Here is a 21869-nt window from a genome sequence, read left to right on the forward strand (position 1 = left end):
CAGAGCTGAGAGAGAAATGTTGGCAGAGAGATGCTGGGACCCAAAGATCCCATGGATATTTGGAGTGGCTACAGCAACAGCGGTGACACACCATGGTCCACCATAGGAAAATCTCTACATATATTTTTGCAGAGGTGGTGGCACAGTGAGCTGGCTTTACGATTAGCTGACTTTGGAAAAAATGCCATCTTGGTCAAGTAGCCCTGAGCTTTCTTGGGTTTGCAGCTGGATCTGAGTTCTGGGTTGCTGATTCATCCGCCTCATGATTGGGAATGAGAAGTGTGATTGGTGGCACTGGCTGGCTTGATTCTTGGGGGTGGCTCTGCTGAGACAGCAGCAACGGCAGAGCTGGATGAAACTGGGGTTTGCTGAGATGGTAGAAATGAGAATTGTGACGGGGTGTGAGATTTGGAGGTAGTGGGGGCATTACCCAGAGAGCTGCCATGACGGATGGAGTAAGGGAGACTCCCCTGCATTAGGGACGTAGCTGACTTTGTCTTTGCCTACAGCTCTGGGGCGCTGGGAGATGGCCTCGCCCATTAAGCTCTGAAGAGTTCGGGCCCATGGCGATGGCTGTGCAGGGCACATTCCCCACTGCCAGCAGCTGGTGTGACGTGGAGTCTGGGCCCTTTCTAATTGCAGCCAGTGGATTTTTTTCCCTCCAGTATGACTAATCCATTTCTGACCCCAAGTAGGCTTTCGGCATTTATGATGTCCTGCAGCGAGGACTTTCACACCATGGTGTGTGAGGAGCTTGTTTGGTCCACCATGTGTGAACAACAGCCACCAGCCCTTCTCCCTGCAGCACTGGGGACCCGACAGCCCCTCCACCCTCCTCCTCCCTGGAAGAGTAGCCCCTTTACACGGCCATCACGCAGGGCCAGGAAGGCAGCAGGGCCTGCTGCTGGGGCAGGGCCAGGACAGCCCAAGGGCATTGATGGCAGGACGCTGGCGTCTCCTCCCCCACCCCAGCCCTGAGGAGAATTGGCGGGAAGGGGCTGCGCGCGCCCCTCCCCTTCCCGCCCCAGCCCCACTCGAGCCACGTGCTTCCACCACCCCGGACGCCGCGCGGACGCGGGAATAATGACTCCTCCCGGCCACCATCCGGCGGCTGCCTAGCGGGGAGACCCCGCCTCTTCGGCCCCGGAAGCGGTTGCCGCGAGCACTTCCGGGCGGCGGCTGGGTGCCCGGCGGCGGCGGCGGGTGCGGCGCGGTGCGGCGCGGCGCGGCGCCTCCCCCCACCGCGGCCCGGCCCGGTGAGGTCCGGTGCGGCCCGGCCGCGGCCCAGCATGCCGGGGCGGCCTGCTCGCTGCCTTCCGTGCGGCCGGCCGGTAGCTCCGCCGCTGCCCCTTCCGCGCCGCTGCGCCCCGCCTGGGACGTGACCGCCGGCCGCGACTCGGCCCCGGGGCTGCCCAGTGAGTGCCTGCGGCGCCCGGGCCTTCCTCGGAGCCCGGGGGGGCGGCGGGTTCGCCGGGGGCGAGGGGGCCCTGCGCCCCGGGGCACTGCGCGGGAACCGGGCGTCGGTTTAATGGGCTCTGGCTCGCCCGGGATTAGCCGCTGCGGGGGGCCGGGGCGCGCGGGGGCTCCCCCGAGCCGCGTAGTGTCGCACCTCGTCTCCTGAGGCCTTTTGTGCCCTGGAGCCGTAAGGTTTCTTAAGCGAGGATACCCAGGGAGCCGCCTGCGGGCAAGCGGGTTACGGGCTCCCGTGCTCGTTCAGCCCCGGCATCGCTTTTGAGAGTGTGGCCATGGGCATCTGCTCGCTGGGGTTAGGGCTCGTTTCAGGTTACTGACCTTGTCTGAGGGGTTCTTGGTGAATGGCAGTTTTCAAGTGCAAGCACGTGTGGCTGCACTGAACTGGTGATATAGAACTTGTAGTAGCGACAGCATTGTCTTTAATAGCTAACATGTAGGTATATTGATTAATCAAAATCTAGCTTACATGCCAGTGATGCTTTCAGTTTACGAAGGTGAATTCAGGGCAGTTTTTATTGACTAAAATGTCATATAACTTGGTGAGTATTTAACGTAAAAGATGGGTTTTTCTTTTTATAGCAATGGAGGCTCCATATGATGGCACTGAAGTAACTGTGGTAATGGAGGAAATAGAGGGCACCTACACTTATGCATCACCAGTGCCATCTAAGAAGAAAAAGAAATACAAAAGTCCTGGAGATCATGGAGAAAAAGCCAAAAAACCTAGGTAAGCTCCCTCTGTCTTCGTTTATTTCCTATGTAGAATGTGGGAGCACTTTTTCTTGTTTCTGGTATAAATAAACTTTGCAGTACACTTGGAACATTTTATAGCATAAAATGTTATATATAGAAACTTAACTTGACACTTTAGGCATGCTCTGATATGCATGCCTTTTCAGATCAAGCAATAGTAGCTTCCATACTTTGTGTGCTCCAGAAGAATTTACCTTAGACTCTGTTTCATTACTACAGAGGTTCTGTTCAGAATCTTAGTTTTCATTTGGTTTAAAAAAATGCTTTTTTAAGTAGAGCTGAAAATAACATACCTGTAACTTGACCTTGAGACCAGCATAAAACTTGCAGGTTTCTTTTTCCAAAGGTGTTCATATAGAATGACATTATCATTCCCGTCTCTGGTTGCGTTTCAGATCTGCTTACCTCCTCTACTATTATGATATATACTTGAAAGTACAGCAAGAGCTCCCCCACCTCCCTCAGTCCGAAATCAACAAAAAGATCAGCGAGAGCTGGAGGTTGCTCAGTGTGGCTGAGAAAAGCTATTACTTGGAGAAAGCCAAACTAGAGAAAGAAGGATTGGACCCGGTAAGTTGCCTTTCCTGGCATTCCTTGGGTTGTGAAGAAAAAGGCCAATGGCTGTAACTGCTTTGGCACTTACCTGCTTACATAGCACTGCACAGAGGAATCATTTAAGTGCAGATTCCAGTTTGAAGCCTGCTTAGGACAGTCTACGTACAAGCAGTGTGCGGGGCAGTGAACTTCTGCTTTTGCTCTCTGTTCAGTCAAGGAATAACATTTTGAAAGTCAAAACAGATCTGTCTTGTACCTGCTGAAGAGAACGGTGTTGGTTTTGTGTCTTGTCGTCAGATAGATTGGTGGTAAAGCAGATGGCAAAAATCAGAGCTGAGAGGGAGTCTGCAGGCTCTGTTACTTTGGCAAGCTACTTTGGGAAACCACTTGAATTTTAAGCACTAAAATAATCAAGAACAGGATTGAGAACTGAATCTTTCTTTCTTTTGCTTATTTATTCCATACTCTGTTTTTGCCAACAGAACTCCAAGGTGTCCACTCGGACTGCGGTGGTTCCAGACATTCCAGGTTTCCGTAAGATTCTTCCTCGCTCAGATTATATTATTATTCCTAAAACCACTCTTCAGGAGGACAGGAGCAGGCAGTCACTGGAACTTTGTGTGGCGCAGGGTCAGGCAGCATCTGAAGGGTTAACAGCTTCCACCAATATCGCAAATGTCTCCCATGATGCTGTGCAAAACATCCTTTCTGTGGACTCGAGCCATGTTGGCATTTCCGAGCAGTGCGTTGCCATTGAAGGACTAGCAGAAGAGACGGCTTCATTTGGTCAGTCAGATGCTGTGGAAGAAGTGGTTGCATCAGAAGTCCTCTCCCAGTATGTTGGGCCTGTGACAGATAAAGTGGCTGGAGATGTCCTCTTGGATGAGGCTTCTTTGGAAATAGAAGGGCAACCATATCAAACAACTCGGGTGGTTATTGAAGAGACTCTAGTTAGCAACTCCGCAGACGTCTCCAACGGGAGCACCACAATGGCCCGTCCTCAGGTGTCAGATGGCCTGTCTGTGGTGACAGTGGTGACTGGGAGGGTAAGCTATTTTGGTGATACTCAAATGCCTTCTGTCAGCTTCTCACCTGAAATCTTAGTGCACATTTGATTCTTGGTGGCCACGGGAGGTTCTGTGTTGAGCAGCATGCTCGCACTCAGTAGTCAAGAGAAACAACAGCTTTTCTAATGTAATGATTGCACTCTGATTACGGTTTCTCACTCCTGATAATGATTCTGCCATATGCTGTTATCCTCCTGTCTTAAAGTGACTGCTTGATTTCCCACTAATATTTGGGATGGGTTACACAGTTGTACTACAAGATTTTGGGGAATCTAAATATATTATCTCTGTTCCTGATAGCTATTTTCTTGGTTGCAGAGGGCTGGGTGAAAGGAGTCCTTTAAAGTTGAAGTGTTAGAAATCAGTTGTAGAAAATATTAAAGAATTGAGCCTGTTGTTTTCTGTCTCAACCTGTGAAGAGTTTGATAATTTGCAGTGCAGTCTTGGTAAGGCCTTTGCTTTTGAAATGATTGCTGTTTGCTGCTTTGTGGTCTCATCAGTTCTTAAGACATATATTCCAGGGTAGTACTCGTGAAAGGGTGGGTCACAGTTCACCACATCTCTTGCTTTCAGCATGTATTTTCCCTCTGACTTTGCTTTAGGATACAGAAGAGAACAGCTCCTCTACACCTGCTACACAATTTATTATGTTACCTTTGCCAGCTCATTCTGTTGTGGAGAACCCAGCATCGATTAAATTGGTAAGAAATTCAGTCTCGTATGGCATTTTAAGGTACACATATGTTACTGTAGGTTTGTCTTAAAGGTGTTAGACTAGGAAGGGTTTGATCATGGTCCATTTCTTAATCATAGTCCAAACGGGGGTCATCATATCAGTCGAAATATTTTTTGTCTCCACTTTTTATGGCCTTGTGTATGCTAATGGAAGCCTCTGGCTCCCTAGAGCTTCTTAACTAGGGGCCTCTTCCTGCTGCCTTCTTCCTTGAGGAATTTTTGGAGATAGATGGGGGTCAATAATGCTATAACAACCCATCTAGCCAGCAGCAGTTTCTGTATTGCCATTTTTTTGGAGAGTGTATATAACCATGTGTGTCATCTACTTGAATACATACCTGTTTGCTTAAAATGCAAGTGTCCATCCCTTCTAGGGCAAGAATCTGCTCTTGTTATTGGAGCATGTGGCTTCCCCAGCCCTGTGGAGGGCTACCGCTTTGGCCGTGTGACAGGAGATGAGCAGTGACCTAAGGTTTTGGGAACCCAAGTAAAGGGTTGTGTAGCTCCTTGCAGTAGGAAGGATAGTGCTATTTCTCCAACATAACCACTTCACCTGGATTTTTGTAATCATTGTAAGACTTTACCATACAGTCAGCACAGCAGCTCCTGGTGTTGTACAACTTAGTATCGAATCCTGTTTTTTGGGTCCTCTGTACAACCAGCTGATAGAACACTGCAGGTGTTTACAGTGGTGCATAGTGTGATGCTCTTCCAGGTGTCTTATGGAAAATGGAGATAGCTCAGGTTTTTGTTCCTGAGGAGCAGTGCTTAGCTTAAATTGTTTCATTTCCTTGATGACAGCAATTACATTTCTAGAAAAACTATACCTAGTTACCGATTTGTGGCACAACAGCTCCCTCTGGAGCATTGAGGACGTGTGAATCTTAACAAGCATTGCCCTGACAGAAGATCAACCTGTAGATGCAGTTGTCCTGACAAATATGACAGACTCAGATTTAGTGGCCTCTGTAATAGTGACTGGGGGGGGCTGCTAGTATTACGGAGGTTTATAGCAAGTTACAGTAAAGCAGCAGGGAGTACTTTACCACTGAGCACAACGCCAACAAATTACCTTACTGATGAATACTGCCTTCTTGTCATGAGTGTTTATCGTCTTCAGTTGTTGTCACCTAATTGACATGTATGTTACTCTCATGTTGCCTCACTGTGGACTGCTATTTGAATAATTTTTACACCGTATTATTGCGACTTTCTCATATTCATAAGAGAACCGTTACGTAACTGTAAATGCAAGGTTAGCTTCTCCGGCAGTGTATATGCATTCTTCATCTCTGCTCTGCTGTTTGATCCAAACTGTGGTGAAACTGAAAGCTCAGTTCAGTGTAGTTATGGTGCTGACTTGCTCTGATCCGTCTGTGCGCTGGTTGATCAGTAAAAGGAGTAATAGTGGAGGACTGTGGTGATTTGCTAGATAAGGTTTGTAAAGACTTACCAGGAAAAAGGGAATGAGTGAGCACAGCTCTGTGTTTTGCAGTTCTGTAGAGAAATTCTTGACAACTCTCATTTCAGACAACAACCTACACTCGCAGGGGACATGGAAATTGCACCAATCCTGGCTGTTCCTTCACTTATGTCACCAGGCATAAGCCACCAAAATGCCCGACATGTGGGAACTTCCTGGGAGGGAAGTGGATCCCAAAGGTAACCTTTGCTTTTCCTCCTCTCTGATTGATTGATTTAAGCTGAAAAGTGGCCTTTTCATGAATGTCTGTGATATCACTAAACCTGTAGAACTAGCATAGGAAGTCAGATATGACAGAACTGATCCCTGCACTTGTATTCCAGTGCTTGTGCTGGAGCAAGTTACCATTGCAGAAGACTTTCAGCCCAGGTGAGACAGAACTGAAATTACCACTCCCTGGGTAAAGATGCCACTCATAATGGTATCGGTTAGAATAGAGGGGGCTGGATTTAGCAGCACTGACTCATTGAGAAGAAATAAATTCTTCTGGCCCTCTGTATTATGATTTCTGTGATTACAAAGTACTGCCTGTTTTTCCTGCTACAGCCCTAGCTAAGCTCAGGGAGTCGGTTAAACCATTTGGTTTATGGTGTGCCTTGTAATTTATCTGTGTTTGTAGTTCTTCTGTAAGCTGAGGTTCTGTGATGGTCTTTCAATGTGGTTTTATCAACGGAAGGGAGGAGCAAACCAGAAATATAGTAGTAGTAGTTGACCATTTGGGAGCCAGCTAATAAGGATGCTGTAGAGGAAGCTTAAATGCTGTTGGATTTTGTTGGCTTATAGTTGTGTCTTATAATTTGTGGCATTCTCACCTGTGGTTGGAAGGAAATTTGCAGATGTTGATGGAGTTGTGGGCACAGACTTGATTGAATGGAAAAATCTCTTTCTCCACCCAATACCTACCCTACTTGAATTATTGGCATCCCTGCTAGCTGTATGCAAGTTACTTGCTCCTTAAATCTTGGCAATGTAGTGGTGAAGACTAGTCAGCTCTGGACGGGTGTCTGTTCATTAAATTTCTCTGACACAGGTCCCCTCAAATGCAAGTTACAGTGTGTTCTCAAAGTGAAAATTTGCACTGACATTCAGTGGCTTTAAACAGATTTGTCATGACCTCTTTTGTTCTGTGCTCAGATCCATTAAGCATTTGGGGGCAAGAACTTTGTTAGACAGCTTACAAACTCAGTAGTGTCTGAGCTGATGGCTGGGCTTCCTGAGTGCTAGGATCCAAATAATGATGACATCTTGTTAGCTTTTGTTCTGTAACTCTGCTGAACCAGATAAATGGCCAGCTGCAAAAACATGTTTCTGTCTGAATATGGCAGGCCTGCTCCTGTTGAATTAAATCCTACAGTGATTAGAACTGAAAGGTTTTAGAGGGAAGGCTTTGTTTCTCTTTCAGTTTTATTCTGCTCTTTTGGGAACACATTTGCATGAACAGTTCCACTTGTTCTTCTGTTTTCATGCCTTGGGAAAAACGTGTACCAGGAGTGTGTGTGGTGTGTGTGTGTTGTGGGTTTTTGTTTTTTTTTAACTGGTAATAACATCAGTAGAACTGTAGAACCGACTAGGCTGGAGGATGTTTGTTTAACCAAGAGGAAAAAAACTCATGACCCTAGAATATCCTTAGGAATACAAACTCTATAGAAAGCTTAAAATTAACATGCTCCCCTTGATTTCTGAATAGTTTGGAAGAGCAGACAACTTCAGAGAGCTGAAACTACAAAAGGGAGGTGTAGGAGATGGGTCCTTGTTAAAGAAGGTGGTGGATGAGCTAGTGATTTTGATGCTAATGTTGATATTTGAGGGAGTTTAAGATAGACTCCTTCAAAGTAAATGGTGTTTGAAATAATAGTAGAGTCAGGAGGCAGGATAAAATGTTAGCAGGGACTTTACTGTTGTAGGAGATGATGTCTTTCTGCTATCATGTACAACGCACTGCTTAAACACTTAAGATTTTGCTGGTTTGATCGTTTGAATGTTAAATAGCCTGTGGCAAACCAGGCATATTCGAAGAGAACTTATTTATCTGTGAAAGTGTAAAGCTCTGAAGTGTGACTATCTCTTTGTTTCTAGGAAAAGCAACCAAAAAGTAAACCTGAGCCAAATTCAGGCACCTCTCTTAGAACTCCAGCAGCTAAAAGAGGTCAACAGATGGTTGTCACAGAACAGGCAACTGTTTGCGAGAGTACCTCCAAGTCTGCCTTGGAAAGCTCTGAAGCTGTCAGCCAGCTACTGAATGCTGCGCCTGTTGGCGGGCAAATGCAGGAGACGGAGTGGGAGGAAGTGATCATCTCTGAGGCTCACATTCTTGCAAACAACGTGCTTGCTGAAGACAGAGGGAGTGTTGTTGGAGTGATGCTGGGTCAAGACAGCCAACTGCAAAGAGACTCTTCAGAGCAGACAGAAAAAGATAGCGTAGGACTGGGGCTACCACCATCCTCTGAGGTGCAGAGTCCAAATTCCTCTACGAAAAAACCAATGGGGTGAGTCAGCCTTCCATACGTTAAAGGAGCATATGATGTCTCTTTAGGGCTGATGGGATTAATCCAAGAAATTGAAGGTTGTTGGCAGTGCCTCTCGTAAGACCTGTTCTATGTATTTCTATGTATTGTCTGCTTCTTGCCAGTTCAGAATTGTTCCTTAAAGATTGTTTCATCAATCAAAGCTAACTTTTTTTTTAAGTGACAAATTGTTAGGGTAATCACAGGGCAGATGTGATCTCCTTTCTGCCCTAATAACTGTGATTATTACACTAATAAAGCACAGTTCAGGAAGAGGAGAAAATCAGGGAAGAGGAGGGATTAAAAAAAAAAAAAGTGGATTTTTTGAGCCAATTGTAGCTCTTGTCTTCCAGAATTGATGCTCCCGCTGCTTCACACAAAGGACAAGAAGTAAAGGGTAAATCGAGACCTAAGCCCTCCTTGCTGGCTGCAGCAAGACCCATGAGAGCAATTCTCCCTGCACCAGCCAGCTTGGGGAGAGAAGCCAGTACTGAGCAGCCTAGCAACCGACAGGCCTTTCCAAATACTGGTAAAAGCAGTGTTCTCCAGTGTGCTTTGGGAGTGGTTGTCCTTCCTCACCGTATTGAAGTGGTTTCTTTCAAATGATATGATATGGCTGAAGGGAGATAGTGAGCTGTCTTAGAAAACTTGAGTCTAAGCATGTGTTGACTGAGTTGTATGGAATGGGATAGTTCGCAACAAAAGATTTGGGGTTGGACCTCCCTCCACCCTCCCCCCCCCCCCCAAAAAAAATCACAAACCCAAAACAAAAAAGGCCCCTATTTCTTTCTAACTGAGAGTACAGGCAAACAGAATATGAAAAGCCTGCCTGGGTCATTCTGCGTTCAGAGGAAAAATCCCGTGTGACTTGTGGTGGCATTTACCAAAGCTGTCAGAATAAAACAGAACGTGGTTTTCTGTATCTAACCTGCTGCATCCCTTTCTTCTTTCAAGACAAGCATTCCCCTGTGAGAACATCAGGCCTGAAGCCCAGTACACTGAAACAATTGGGTCAGTCAATTCTGCAGCCGCCAAGTGCTGAGGAACGAAAGGTATCTATGGTTTGTTCTTCAAACACATTCTTTTCCTTTGGATTTTTTTCCCCAGAGCAGGGTATGACCTGAGTGGTGAGAAATTGAATAAAAAAAATGTGGCAGCCTTTTGATGAGATCCATGACTGACAACTTTTAAATGAGATGGCTCTGAAGGAGCATGATGGCTACATGAGCATAGGACCTGAGCTGAAAGATGCTGCTGGGCAGTCCTTCTGTTGGCTGCTTTGAGAACCTACCAGTTGCTTCCAGATGGTGTTCTGGGGATTTGCTAGTGCTTTGAAAATCTGATGCATAATAGAGTACTGAGAAAATCTCTTTCACCTGTGAAAGATGACTGAGTATGAAGCAAAGCATGCAAAGATGCTGGAATACTTCTGTTTGAACTGTAGTGCCCTAGTACACAAAATAGCATGTTCCAGTCCTCTGCTATTAAACACACACTAACTCAAAAAAAAAAAAAAAAAAAAGAGGTATTGCTTACGGAGCATGTGTATCCAGTAGTATGCTTCTCATGAATGATTTTTTTTTCTTTTTTTCTCCTTTTTTTTCAATCTCTAGCTCCATAGTGCTTTGACCAGCAGGGCATCGCAGGTTAAAGTAGTGGAGGTCAAACCAGAACTATTCCCTTCCTACAAGTACAGCTGCACCGTAACTTTGGTGAGAGTTTTTTCAGATGGTCTGATTTATGTTGTGGGGAATGCCATCTCTAGGATGAGAATGTTATGTGATTTCTTTTTTTGTTTTACTGACTTGCAGAAATACATTTAATGTGAGACAATTTGTTCTTTGTATGTCATCTGTTGACCTAATCTAGGATGACTGTACTATGTCGCAAACACATGTGGGACTGATTTTTTTTCTTCATGCCCTGGCATAATTCCTATCCCATCTTGGATTAATGGTGGAGGATCAATGGTTTCTGAATGAGTTTAATGTACTAAGTGTTTGTGGTCTCTGGAATTTGCTCCCAAATGTCTGAGTACCAGTTTAAATATATTCTGTACAAAGTGAAGTGCCTATCATTTAGCCTTTAAACTAGGTGATATAAATTGCGAAAAAGGATGTGATACTTAAGCAGAATTTTCTAGACTCCTGGCGTCTAAAATCCAGGTCAACAAACATTCCTCTTATGTCATTCTAGGATTTGGGATTGGCAACATCACGTGGCAGAGGGAAATGCAAGAACCCCTCTTGTAGTTATGTGTATACAAACAGGCACAAGCCACGAATCTGTCCAAGCTGTGGCTACAATCTTGCCAAAGATAGAACTGAGAAAACAGCAAAATCCCTGGTAAGGTTCAGAAAGTCGTCTTTCTTGTCAACGGGCTGTCGTGGAGTGGGAGGAGGTACCTTAATTGGCAAGTTCCCTTTGGATTTTTTTTTTTTCATTATAATGACACAGCCTTTTCTAACAGAAAAATATTCTATTGAAAATACTTATGATATTTTTACTGTCCAAACCCTTGCAACAGCAGCACTTCTGAGGATGAGAGTGATTGCACTCGTTTCTACCACTGGATGTCTCCATAGCTTAAAATACTTAAAGCATGTAGGTACATATGCACTGGGGAAATCACCCCTAAAAGTCACATTTGTTGCATCAACTTTTCTGAACTTCAGTTTTTATCAATAAACTCCCAACTTTTAGACCAACTTGTGGCAACAGTTAATTGAGTTAGTATATTTTGTATTACAGCTTCCTATTTTCAGGGGTTTGCAGTGCAACTTTACTTGCAGCCTGAATTTATTAATTTATTTCTGGATGTAGGTTTTTTTTTCTTAGAAGAACATTGCTCAAGTTGTCTGCTGTTTTTGTACATGGATGTAAATAATAAAACTTTTCTTTGCTTCTGAGCTTTTTTTTTTTTTTGCATTTGAAGTTTCAAACTTCAACTTTTCTCATACAGAATTACTTTGGTTATGAAAAAAAGGGCTGTCCTGTTCTTTGCTGGAATGCCCACTCAGCATACAAACAGGCTGCATTTTAGACTGTGTGGTAATTTGACTCTTCCACTTGCTTTTTATTTATTTATTTGAAGAACATAACTTTGTGTAGTGTTTATTTGGAGGAAAGAAAATAGGGCAAACTCAAATAGCCTGTGTGAAAACCACACATAAGCAGATGTGTAAGGAACAGTGGTATGCTTAGCTCAGCTTGCATTTTGGGAGGCATGTGGCTTGTCTCTTCCTCATTGGGTTTTTTATTTTTATTTTCTGGTTCTAGCTGTGTTTAACATTCCTATTACAGAGTTGGTTGTTATCTCTGCTGTTTGGACTGATCATTTATCTCATTGTTAGACTAGACAGAAAAACAAGTTGAAATGTTGGCAGAAGGATTTAAGTGATTAAACAGATCAGCCTGTTTACTTCTCTCTGTTCTTTTGAGCCACCTAGAGTTTGATTCTCTTGTACTTGTGCGTTTTGACTTGATAGCATGTGCGTGTGTAAGGATGGTATGTCATCAGCTATATTATTAGTGTGTTCCATACATCGCATCCACAAGTTCTTGTTTGACACTTATCTCCTCTGGCTTCTGTAGAGGTCTGCAGACTGCACTGGCTGTCTGAGCATGCTGTAGAGGAGAATGTGCCTGATAACTGGCAGAGCAAGGCAGGGACAGAATTGCCAGGAATATTGAAGTGTTTATATATCTCTTGATGGCTGTCTCCACCTTCTTGATCCTCAGTCCCTGTACTAACGCTCCAGTTTAGTGATAAAGTTGTGATGGTCTAAGCGGTATTATGGGAGTTCCTGAAGGGCTGGGCTGTCTGTTACTTTATATATACACTCATTATATACTTTTTTAATATACATGTAAAATGTATTTTTGGTGAAGTAATATAGCTTTAAAGCTACTCTCTGTGGTCACTGACTGAGCAGCAGAGTGGAAGTCAAGTCTACTGGGTAGAAAGGTTACTGTGTTTCTGTTACCTTTTATGACCTCAAGGCTTCTTAGTATTTCAGCCCCATACTTGCCTGGTAGAAAATGAGTGTTTGGTTTGCTTCCTAGGAGGTCAGTCCAGGTCAGTCTGATGTGCTGAACACCAGTGAGCCCCTAACCCCATCTCAGAAAGAGATCCAGCGTCAATCCACTCTGCAGTTGCTGCGCAAGGTAATGCAGATCCCAGAGAATGAATCAGAACTGGCTGAGGTCTTCACGCTCATCCATGAACTCAACAGCTCGCGGCTCATCCTGTCCAACGTGAGTGAGGAGACAGTCACCATAGAGCAGACCTCCTGGTCAAACTACTATGAGTCTCCATCTGCGCAGTGCCTCCTCTGTAACAGCCCATTGTTCAAAGGGGGACAGAAGTAAGATTCTGTTTTAGACTTGTGACTCTTTCAACCTCATGCTGATGTTCTGTGTTACAAATATGCCTGGAGTAGTATTTGTTTTAGCCCTCCTGTTGAAGCTGGTGTAAGTGACATTGAATAAGCTACATGTCTGTGGAAGGGGCTTAGCTGGTTAGCTATGAGCTGTTTCTGTTTCTCCTGCACAGTTTCGTTTGTCAGTCACCATTTCCGTACAGCAGGAGAGCTTGATCAAAAGTCACTGCTAAGTCTGGATGTAAATCTTTTTTTTTTTTTTTTTTTGAAATGGAATCCCTTCATTACTCATCCCCTCTGTTTTCCATTCTGATGTTTTGAGGCTGACAGAGGCAAAACTCTGGGAGTATAGATTTGTATTGTGTGATTTCCCTGTTCTCTCTCATTCTGATGTGATTGCTTGCCATGTGGATCCTTTTGCTTATGATGCTTTCATTCTTTTCATGACATAGCGTGGGCTTGAGTGAATCCTTTTTTGGAACCAACAACCAAACTGAAACCGGAAAGACTCAGAAACTGTCAATGTATGGTCTGGATTACCTTAACTAGATATGTATAAAAGCACATAGGATATCTCGTCCCTGAGTCTGCCAAACATCTTCCCATTGTCTAAAGTCTGAGTTGAGCCATATCTAAAGCAAGATGCCATTCAGTTTACTGTTGTATTTCTTTCTTGAACCAAAACTATCTTCTTGATGCCAGTTAAGGATGTTTGCTTTGGTCAAGCTAGTACTAATTGAGATTTTTTCCAGCAGAGATACTTTTTATATTCAGTAAAATCTACAGACAAGTGCCATGTTGTGCTCTGTCCCTTGCCTTGTAATTTACCAACTTGTGCATTGTATACGCTTGCTTTTGTGCTGGACTGCTTTGCAGTGCTCTGAAAACCTGTGTGGGACTCTCACACATGCCTACATAAGCTCAAATTAAATTGCTTCCCGTGGGAGGGAGCTAACTTTGACTTTGATTGTGTTTTCTCAGGTGGACAGCTGTATTTCTGCCATTAGGGCACAACTGACATTTTCTTCTCTGAACTCCCCCCTCAGCAGCCTTGCTGTAAAGGGGTGGATGTTGCTGTATTTTAGTGTGTGCAGGGTTAGACTCTTGGGTAGACAGAGTTACGGGGCTCTAGTTTCCATTTGTTACTATAAGCAATAGGGCTGACACTTCTACCAGGGAAGCTGGGGCTGAAGCTTTTCTCCACCTCTCAAATTTTATGTACTGGATGTAGGGAGATGGAGAGATACTGTAGTGCTGTTACAAGAATGTGAACAGTGACCTGATCCATTTTGAAATGTGTTGAATTTTTCCAATGTGAATTTATGTGAACTGACTTAGACTGACATACTGACCAATGAACTGGACTGAATTAGAACAACTTAAGTTACAGTAGTACTGGACCGAAAAACCTACCAGCTTGACTGTCTAATATGGGTTGTCTTCTGCTTGTTTGTTACAGTTCCCTTGCTGGCCCTCAGGAGTGCTGGCTGCTGACAGCTAACAGATTGCAAGTGGTTACTGCTCAGGTCAAAGTGTGTTTGAATCTGCAGTGCCTGGCCCTTCATAGCTTCACTGATATTTATACAGGTAGGAAAGAAAGCAAGTGCACCAATTTACAGCATGAGTACAGTTTAAAGCCTTCTAAAGCCTTGAGACTATATCAGGACATTTTCTTCATGCATAAAAGCCTCCTCCCCTGCACCATATTAAACTCAAACTGTTCTGCTTTTCTTACTCTTTGAATAAGCTTATATTTGTCAGTAAAACATGAATGCTTTAATGAGGAAGGCTGTGCACTGCTTTACTAGTGTAGCTGTCCTCTGTGTAAGTGGTAAATGTTGAGTTCTGTGATGCATATCCTGAGATCGTGGTCAAAGACATCTCTGCAGAGTGCCGTTTCTCAGTGCTGGCTGGTGAGACTCGGGTGGCAGTGATTGCAGACTTCCTGCAGAGCAGAGTGGAGCTGAGAAGATGGATTGGCTCTTGTTTCTTTTAGCTTTTTATGTTTAAAAGCAGGTCTAGAAAAGGATCTGATCTTGCTAATGTGCAGAAGGATCAGTTCCAGAAGCCCTATCCAGCCGTTTCTGTTGATTCTCTGAACAATACTCACATGAGTGTTTTTAGCAGTAAGCAAGGAATATGTTTTATTGTGAGGAAGATCTGGAACCCCACAGACAATAACTATATTGTTTTAACTGCAGGCCTTTTCAATGTGGGCAACAAGTTGCTAGTGAGCTTGGATCTTCTGTTTGCAATCCGAAACCACATTAAACTTGGAGAGGATCCCAAAGTGGCTGTTGGCAGCATTCTGGACTCTGTTCAGGAGCAAACTGGTGGGTTTCCCTTCTTGTTTTTTTTACCATAACACTTACGCCGAAGTTTGTGACCTCGCCAATGATTGTAAGTTATAAAAATGGAAAAGCCACCTCTTCTGGTGTGGTATGTTTCTGTTAAATTACTTCCTAAACCCAACGGTACTTCTGTGGCCAGTTCTCTGTAACAATTCTCCAGAGGACAGGTTTGTTGTTACTCTGCATAGGAGAGTTTCCTACCTCTCCACTTCCTTTAGGAAGTGAAAGCTGTAACAGTGGCATGTTCTCTTTTCAGAAAAAATCTTGAGCCCTGATGAGCAGGCTCAGCTCCAGGAGCTGCTGTGCAATGGCTACTGGGCCTTTGAATGCCTCACTGTCCGGGACTACAATGATATGATCTGTGGAATCTGTGGCATAACCCCCAAGGTGGAAATAGCCCAGAGGAATGTGGAGAATGTCCTGGCCCTGAAAAACATAGAGGTAGGCTTTTCACAAACTTTGCATCCCGTTCATGTTCAAAGCAGATCATAATGACTTCTGCTGAGTCTGGTCTTTGTGATGCATGATAATTACACGAGGCCTTTGTGAGCAGTTTTCTGCTGATGCCTGGCAAGAGGATGTGGCTGGAGCGGTGATGCCTGCACTTCCTTTTAAAGGTGTTGATGTATGGTCTGGGGAAAACAAGTTACTCTGTTCCTGGACCGCAGTTTTATTCCAGCAACCTCTGAAAGAAAGGACCTGGATGAAAATTGCTGAACTTAATCTTCTTCCTTTAACATGTGTGGTTGTTTTTTTTTTTTTTTTTTCTCAGTAGTGGTTCCGCTGAGGTGGCTGTCTTCTCTAATAAGGAAAAATACCCTAATAGTAGTATGCAGCATGCCTAGCTTTTAGGTTAAATAGATTGTTTTGACTCTCACCAAGTGAAAAGTGATTGTGGGGAGCTCCAGGTCAGAAAAAGGAGCCTTATGTCATCATGCCATGTTTGGGCTGAGCACTTTCCTGGGTAGTCTTCCTGCCTTGAGTCAGGCTGATACAATACTGTCAAATGAGCTGTGGTTGTTTGTGTTTGATGAGTGTGTTGTCTTACTCTTTTTAGTTTACTTGGCCGGAGTTCTTGGCATCAAGTGAAGTGAATGTAGAAGATTTTTGGTCCACGATGGAGACAGAAGTGATTGAGCAGGTGGCTTTTCCTTCTAGCATCCCCATCACAAAGTTTGATGCATCTATTGTTGCTCCTTTCTTCCCCCCACTGATGCGAGGAGCAGTAGTGATCAATACTGAGAAGGACAAGAACCTGGATGCACAGCCAGTGCCAGGTAACTGCTGAGGTGGTGTTCATTAATAAGTGCTGTAAGCAGTAGAGACTAGTCTTTTGGTGATGCTTTAGAGCTGAGAAATGATTGTTGCGTGATTCTATAGAGTCATGTTACATCTGCTGACAGAAGACAATAATGTTGGGGTGAGTTCAGCGATTCTCAGGATACTTAACAGCTTGAGCTTTGGCCTGTGCAGTGAAGCTTGAGTGCACTGGTGTGTCCTGATGCATTTGAGATACAGAGAACATGGGAAAACTCTGCACCTCAACTGAAATGTCTGAATGCAAAGGAATGTTTGCATAACTTGAACGCCAGTCAGTGTATTTTTCATGTTGGACCGATACTTGCATTGTGAAAGCTTCAGGCAGTGCTTGGTACCTCAATATCACAATCTCAAGGAAGGGTTAATAATTCTTTAACAGGAATTGAAGAAAGCCTAGAAGATGGATGTGTTAGTCCTAATCAGTGTTGTCAACATGCAGCATATGCAGGGCATTGACTGCATGTAACAAGAAACAATGAGATGAGCAGGCTTAGATGAACAAGAGCTGAATTCAGTACCGCCAAGTTCCCTTAACAGTTTAGATATTAGGTATAGTGAAATTTGCACCTTGTGTTGTGGAAAGAAAGCCGTCTTTGCAAGTTTACCAAGTACAGGAGTTAGCTTTGCAGCTAACTCCTGGGGCTGCAGCTGTTCATAGAGAGTTGAGCTGGAGAATCGCTACATGGGCTATTGTGGAAATGGATCTACAGAGAAAGAAGCAGGGAAGCAGTGCAAAGGATAGGCCTGGAACTGCTCAGTCTGAAGACTGCAGTCACACTAAGAGTCTACAGGCTCTGCTGGACTTGCACTGCTCGTAAGTGACCTCACTAGTGAGGGATTAGAGTAAAGTGTGGGCTGTGACATACTTTGGAATTAGGGCTGTTCACCGCTTTCTCTTGCTGGCAGTTGGTTGTGCAGTCTCTGCTTCTGTAGTCTTCAGAAGCAATTATTTTGGTCACTTCCCCTTCTGAGAATGAGTGCTGAGACTTGTTTGCTGCCCTTGCAGGTAATGGGAGCGCCTTGGTGAGGCTCCTTCAGGAGGAAACCTTCAGGCTTGAGCTTATCAGCTCTTACAGCAAGGAAGAGCTGCAGAGCTTTTTGACACAATGTGGTATCCCCTGGGAGGCTTCAGATACAAAGGTAATGCCTTGTTTGCCCACATACCTGCCTGCAGGAGAAGAGCTGTTCTTTGACTTTCCCTAATTTGCACTTGCCATTCTGGATAATTAACTTCCCATCTGAGTATACTTGGGGCAGTAGTAGGTTAGAAGCGAGTGCCTGCAGATTGCAGGGTAATTTACAGGATGAAACAAACTGAACCTCTGTGGGCTGGAAGGAAGGAAGCCCATAATTACCTTGTCACAGGTTCCACATTGCGTTAATTGCTTGTCATGCTTACAGTGCTGAGTGGGCGATTAAGAAGTTATTGGAGGATGTGCAAATTGGGACTTGGGAGACCTTACCCACAGCCTTCTCCCTCTCTGGGAGAGTCCATTAATTTTAGTCGCGTACTGACCTTCTCTGGGACTCTTTTCTAGGACCATCTCTGTTACTCCCTCCTGGCTCTCTATGACTTTGTACAGAATGGGACAAGCGTGAAACAAGCCTCTTCCCATCACACAGGAGGGAAAATTTATAAAGTGTGTCCACATCAGGTAAGGAAGGCTGGAGTCAGTGGTGGTGTTCTTTATCCTGCTGTTCACTATTATCTGACTTGCCAGTGTGGAACCTTTTCATTAAATGGAAGCAATGGTGTGTGCTTGTCTGAGCCTTGGTAGTGAAAGAAGACACACTGCCTTGGCAGACTTGGAGGATGTGCAGTCCTGCAGGAGATTTTAAGGTTGACTAGAGTCATCCGAAACCTGTTTGATATGGCTGCTGGGGTGGAGTTGAAAATCATCTCTTCCATTTTTTTCTCCAGAAACAGAATACCTTTAGAGAAAGTAACTGTCTGATTATTGTATTGTCTGGAATACCTGAAAGGAAGGAAGTTTAATTTCTTTCCAGCTTTTTTTGTTTTCTGTCATAAGTTTTCAGTTCTGTTGTGTTGCTTGGTGCTAATCCTTTTCTTACCAGGTTGTGTGTGGCTCAAAGTACATAGTAAGAGGAGAAAATGCTCGGGATCATGTGGACCTGTTGGTCTCCTCACGTCACTGGCCTCCAGTGTATGTAGTAGATACGGCCTCTTCAGTGGCACTGTGTGCAGATGTCTGCTGTCCAGACCTGACTTCCCAGATGTGGGGGAAAAACCAGGGCTGCTTTTCTGACCCTATGGATCCTCCAACGGTTAGTTATGTCCACCTTTGCTCTCTGCTGTGCCAGTCTAATAAGGAAAAATTCCAAGTGAGATTAAAAACACGCATGCACACACGCACACCCTGAAAGACACATATTTAAGTATAGTGGGAGGTGTGTGTTCTCTTCTGATTTTAGCCTAAAGCAGAGAGAGAGCATAGCATACTGTACCTCATGATAATTTACCTGATAAGTGTTCCCTGACCCACAGCTTTGCCAGTGCATGGCTGCTGAGCATCACTGAAAGCCTTATGTGTTGCCTGGGGTGTTGTATTGGATTTACGCTCCTTATTGGGAAGGGCTGTGCTGGAAGCGCATTGTAGCAGATCAGCTCATGAACTTTGGAACACATGACTTATCTTGACAGAGCAACGCACTTCCCTCAAACTGGTGTTACTAGTTGAGAAATGTGAGAGAGAGAGGGTTGCTAGTCTCTCAGAATTATCTGTGATGACATAAGAGTGGGGAAGGGGATGTGCTGAACCATCTTCCTGTGGCCTTCAGGGAAAGCCTCGTTAGGTCAGCTCTCCCTCTGTCCTAGGTCATAGTGCTGGTTAGAGTTCAGCCAAATGTTAGTTTTGTCTTGTTCTTCTTAACCGTGGGGAAGCTAGTTCTGGTTCTACGTGGTGTGTATGTGTACTCTCTCCCAGTTTGTGTCCTGCCCTGAACTGCTAGACCAGCACTACAGCGTAGACATGACTGTGGCTGAGCACTCCTTTCAGCACCCAATCACCAAGTCATCAGCACGCCGAATTGTTCACACGGGTTCAGAGCAGAACAGCCACCAAGATCCAACAGCTCGGCATCACTGCATCTCCCTTTGCCGAGAGCTGGAGCCTTACAGCGCCATCATTGCTGCTATCAATGATAGCAAAACTAGCAACATCCGCCAAAGGCCCATCACCTTTGAGAACGCCACGCACTATTACCTCTACAACCGCCTCATGGACTTCCTCACCAGCAGGGAGATTGTGAATCGGCAGATCCAGGAGATCGTACAGAGCTGCCAGCCTGGTGAGGTGGTGATTCGCGATGCTCTCTACCGGCTTGGAGTGGCCCAGATTAAAACTGAAACAGAAGAGGATGAAGAGGAGAACCAGGAAGAAGATAAAGAGGTTGCTGAATAAAAACCAGCTTGTTGGTTTCTCTTTCTGGTCATCTAGATGGGTGGGCTGGGCCACCTTCTGCAAGGTTTGGGCAGCTGCCGGGCTTGAGAGTTTATTTTTACAAGTTGGAGGTGTGATACTGATGGCATTGACTGCTGTTACTGACCAAAGAGCTGTGTGCTTCCAGAGTATCATGACTGCTGCTTTGAGCATCAGTCTGTTACCTGCCTTGCTGAAGGCTGCAATTCCCTCCCGAGGCATGTGATGGACTCACTGTTCAGTCATGTGAAATGTTGCCCTCCCTGCAGTTGGAGAGTGGAGAAAGGAGAGGCATTTCTGGTAGCTGGGAGTATGCATGGTCAAGCGCACAGGTTTTTTAATTCTGAATCTTGCTTGCTGACTTCTTTGTGCAAATTGGTGCAGGGCTGGGGGTGTGGGAGCAGGCCTGCAAGGAGGACAAATAGCCAAGAAATATTTTCCCCAAAATGTTCTGAATGGATTAGTTTAGGACACTGACTCCTGCTTGGAAATTTTCTAGGGCTCTTGTATGTATTGGCTGTGTTCAGTGTTTAGTTGAGCAGAGGTACCCATACAGCTTTAATGCGCCATATCTGGGGAGCCTCACTGGCAGCTGCAGTTCTGGGTCCGAGATTGCAGGTGCTTGGGCTGCAGAGAGCTTCTTGGGTTGTTTGTCCTTTCATATGAGCACTAATTGAGAAGCTGAATCGCATAGTGAAGGTCGTTCTGTGCGTTAAGGTAAAAGTTGACTTAGTAAGCCCTAGGAGAAACAAGTTTATCTGAGGGCTGTAGAAGTGCTGTATAAGGTAATAGCTGATGAAACAGGAAAGATGCTCAATTTCCATGCTGTCTTTTGGGCACTTTACTTTTTTTTTTTTTTTTTTTTAGCAGTTTCATCCTATTCAAGGACTAGAGTTTGTATTCTGCCATTAGAGCTGATTCACAAGGACCATCTGTGGCAGTAAGGAGAAGCAGTGAATGCAGTGTAACCAGAGAGGCCTGAGCAGGGTTCTGTAGTCCTTCCTTAAAGGAGGCACTGGGAGAGCTACTCCACTTTTGCAATCTTAGCACTCTGTCAAGCGTCATATTTGCCCTACCTGTGTCCACACAGCTCTGTGTAAGTTAGGTGAGTCTCTTGCCGTCCAGGTTGCTTCCTCTGTTCCTTTAGAGGAGTCCCGTTAAGAGCTCTGCCCCTACAGTATATCTAATGAACACCTTAGGTGCTGTCTGTAAAGCTACTTGTATTGTCTGCTGTCAGCTCCCTTTTGCTATTGCTGGCAATGAATCTGAAGGTGGATGTTTGCTGGGGCCTAGAGAAGAGAGGTGTGGGGATGCTAGACTGCTAAATTGCCATCCAGGATATTTATTTTGTTTGCATGAGCAGTGGGGAAGATTCGGAGGCTTGTGGTGTGGTTGAAAACTCCCTTCTGTGAAGGGGAACCTATATTGAGTACCGTACTGTAAAATTAAATGTATTAAGTCTGAGCAAATGCAGTAATTATGGCTTGGGGTTTTTCTGTTAAGAACATTAACTTATTATAAGAGACATTAGTGACTTTTTTCAGTCAGTGATAAAGTTTAATAAATTATCTCCAATTTTTGGGGTGAAACTGTGGCCAAGTGAGTTGTTTTTGGTGTACAAGACCTGGAGGATTGCAGTGGGAAAGGGCACAAACACTGTGTGTGTAAACCACAATTTCAGGCTGCACTGCCATGAGCTGACATGTTCCTTTCATTTAGTGGGGAAAAATAATTATGGGGGGGAGTCTGATATTCTCAAGAGCAATGTGCTCTGAATGGAAGAGGTTGTGAAATTGCTTGAGCTCC

The 21869-nt window shown here is 44.7% G+C and overlaps 1 protein-coding gene across 2 annotated transcripts; it reads left to right on the forward strand.

Annotated features, from left to right (window-relative positions):
- Window positions 1-1359: 1359 nt before the first annotated feature.
- On the forward strand, window positions 1360-21657 carry HMGXB3 (HMG-box containing 3). Of its 2 annotated transcripts, XM_067304685.1 has the most exons (20): window positions 1360-1415; window positions 2053-2200; window positions 2622-2796; window positions 3264-3827; window positions 4451-4549; window positions 6114-6245; window positions 8143-8552; window positions 8924-9099; window positions 9525-9622; window positions 10184-10282; window positions 10767-10916; window positions 12636-12937; window positions 14412-14539; window positions 15154-15285; window positions 15560-15744; window positions 16361-16580; window positions 17630-17763; window positions 18162-18278; window positions 18700-18909; window positions 19569-21657. In XM_067304685.1, exons 2-20 carry the CDS (start codon window positions 2055-2057, stop codon window positions 20043-20045), a joined length of 3954 nt encoding a protein of 1317 aa, XP_067160786.1. In that variant the 5' UTR covers window positions 1360-1415; window positions 2053-2054; the 3' UTR covers window positions 20046-21657. The 2 variants fall into 2 exon arrangements, with proteins under 2 accessions (XP_067160786.1, XP_067160787.1); XM_067304686.1 differs by lacking the exon at window positions 18162-18278.
- The last annotated feature ends 212 nt before the right edge of the window (window positions 21658-21869 follow it).

This window comes from Apteryx mantelli, chromosome 14, assembly GCF_036417845.1.
Source record: "Apteryx mantelli isolate bAptMan1 chromosome 14, bAptMan1.hap1, whole genome shotgun sequence".
Lineage (NCBI taxonomy): Eukaryota > Metazoa > Chordata > Aves > Apterygiformes > Apterygidae > Apteryx > Apteryx mantelli.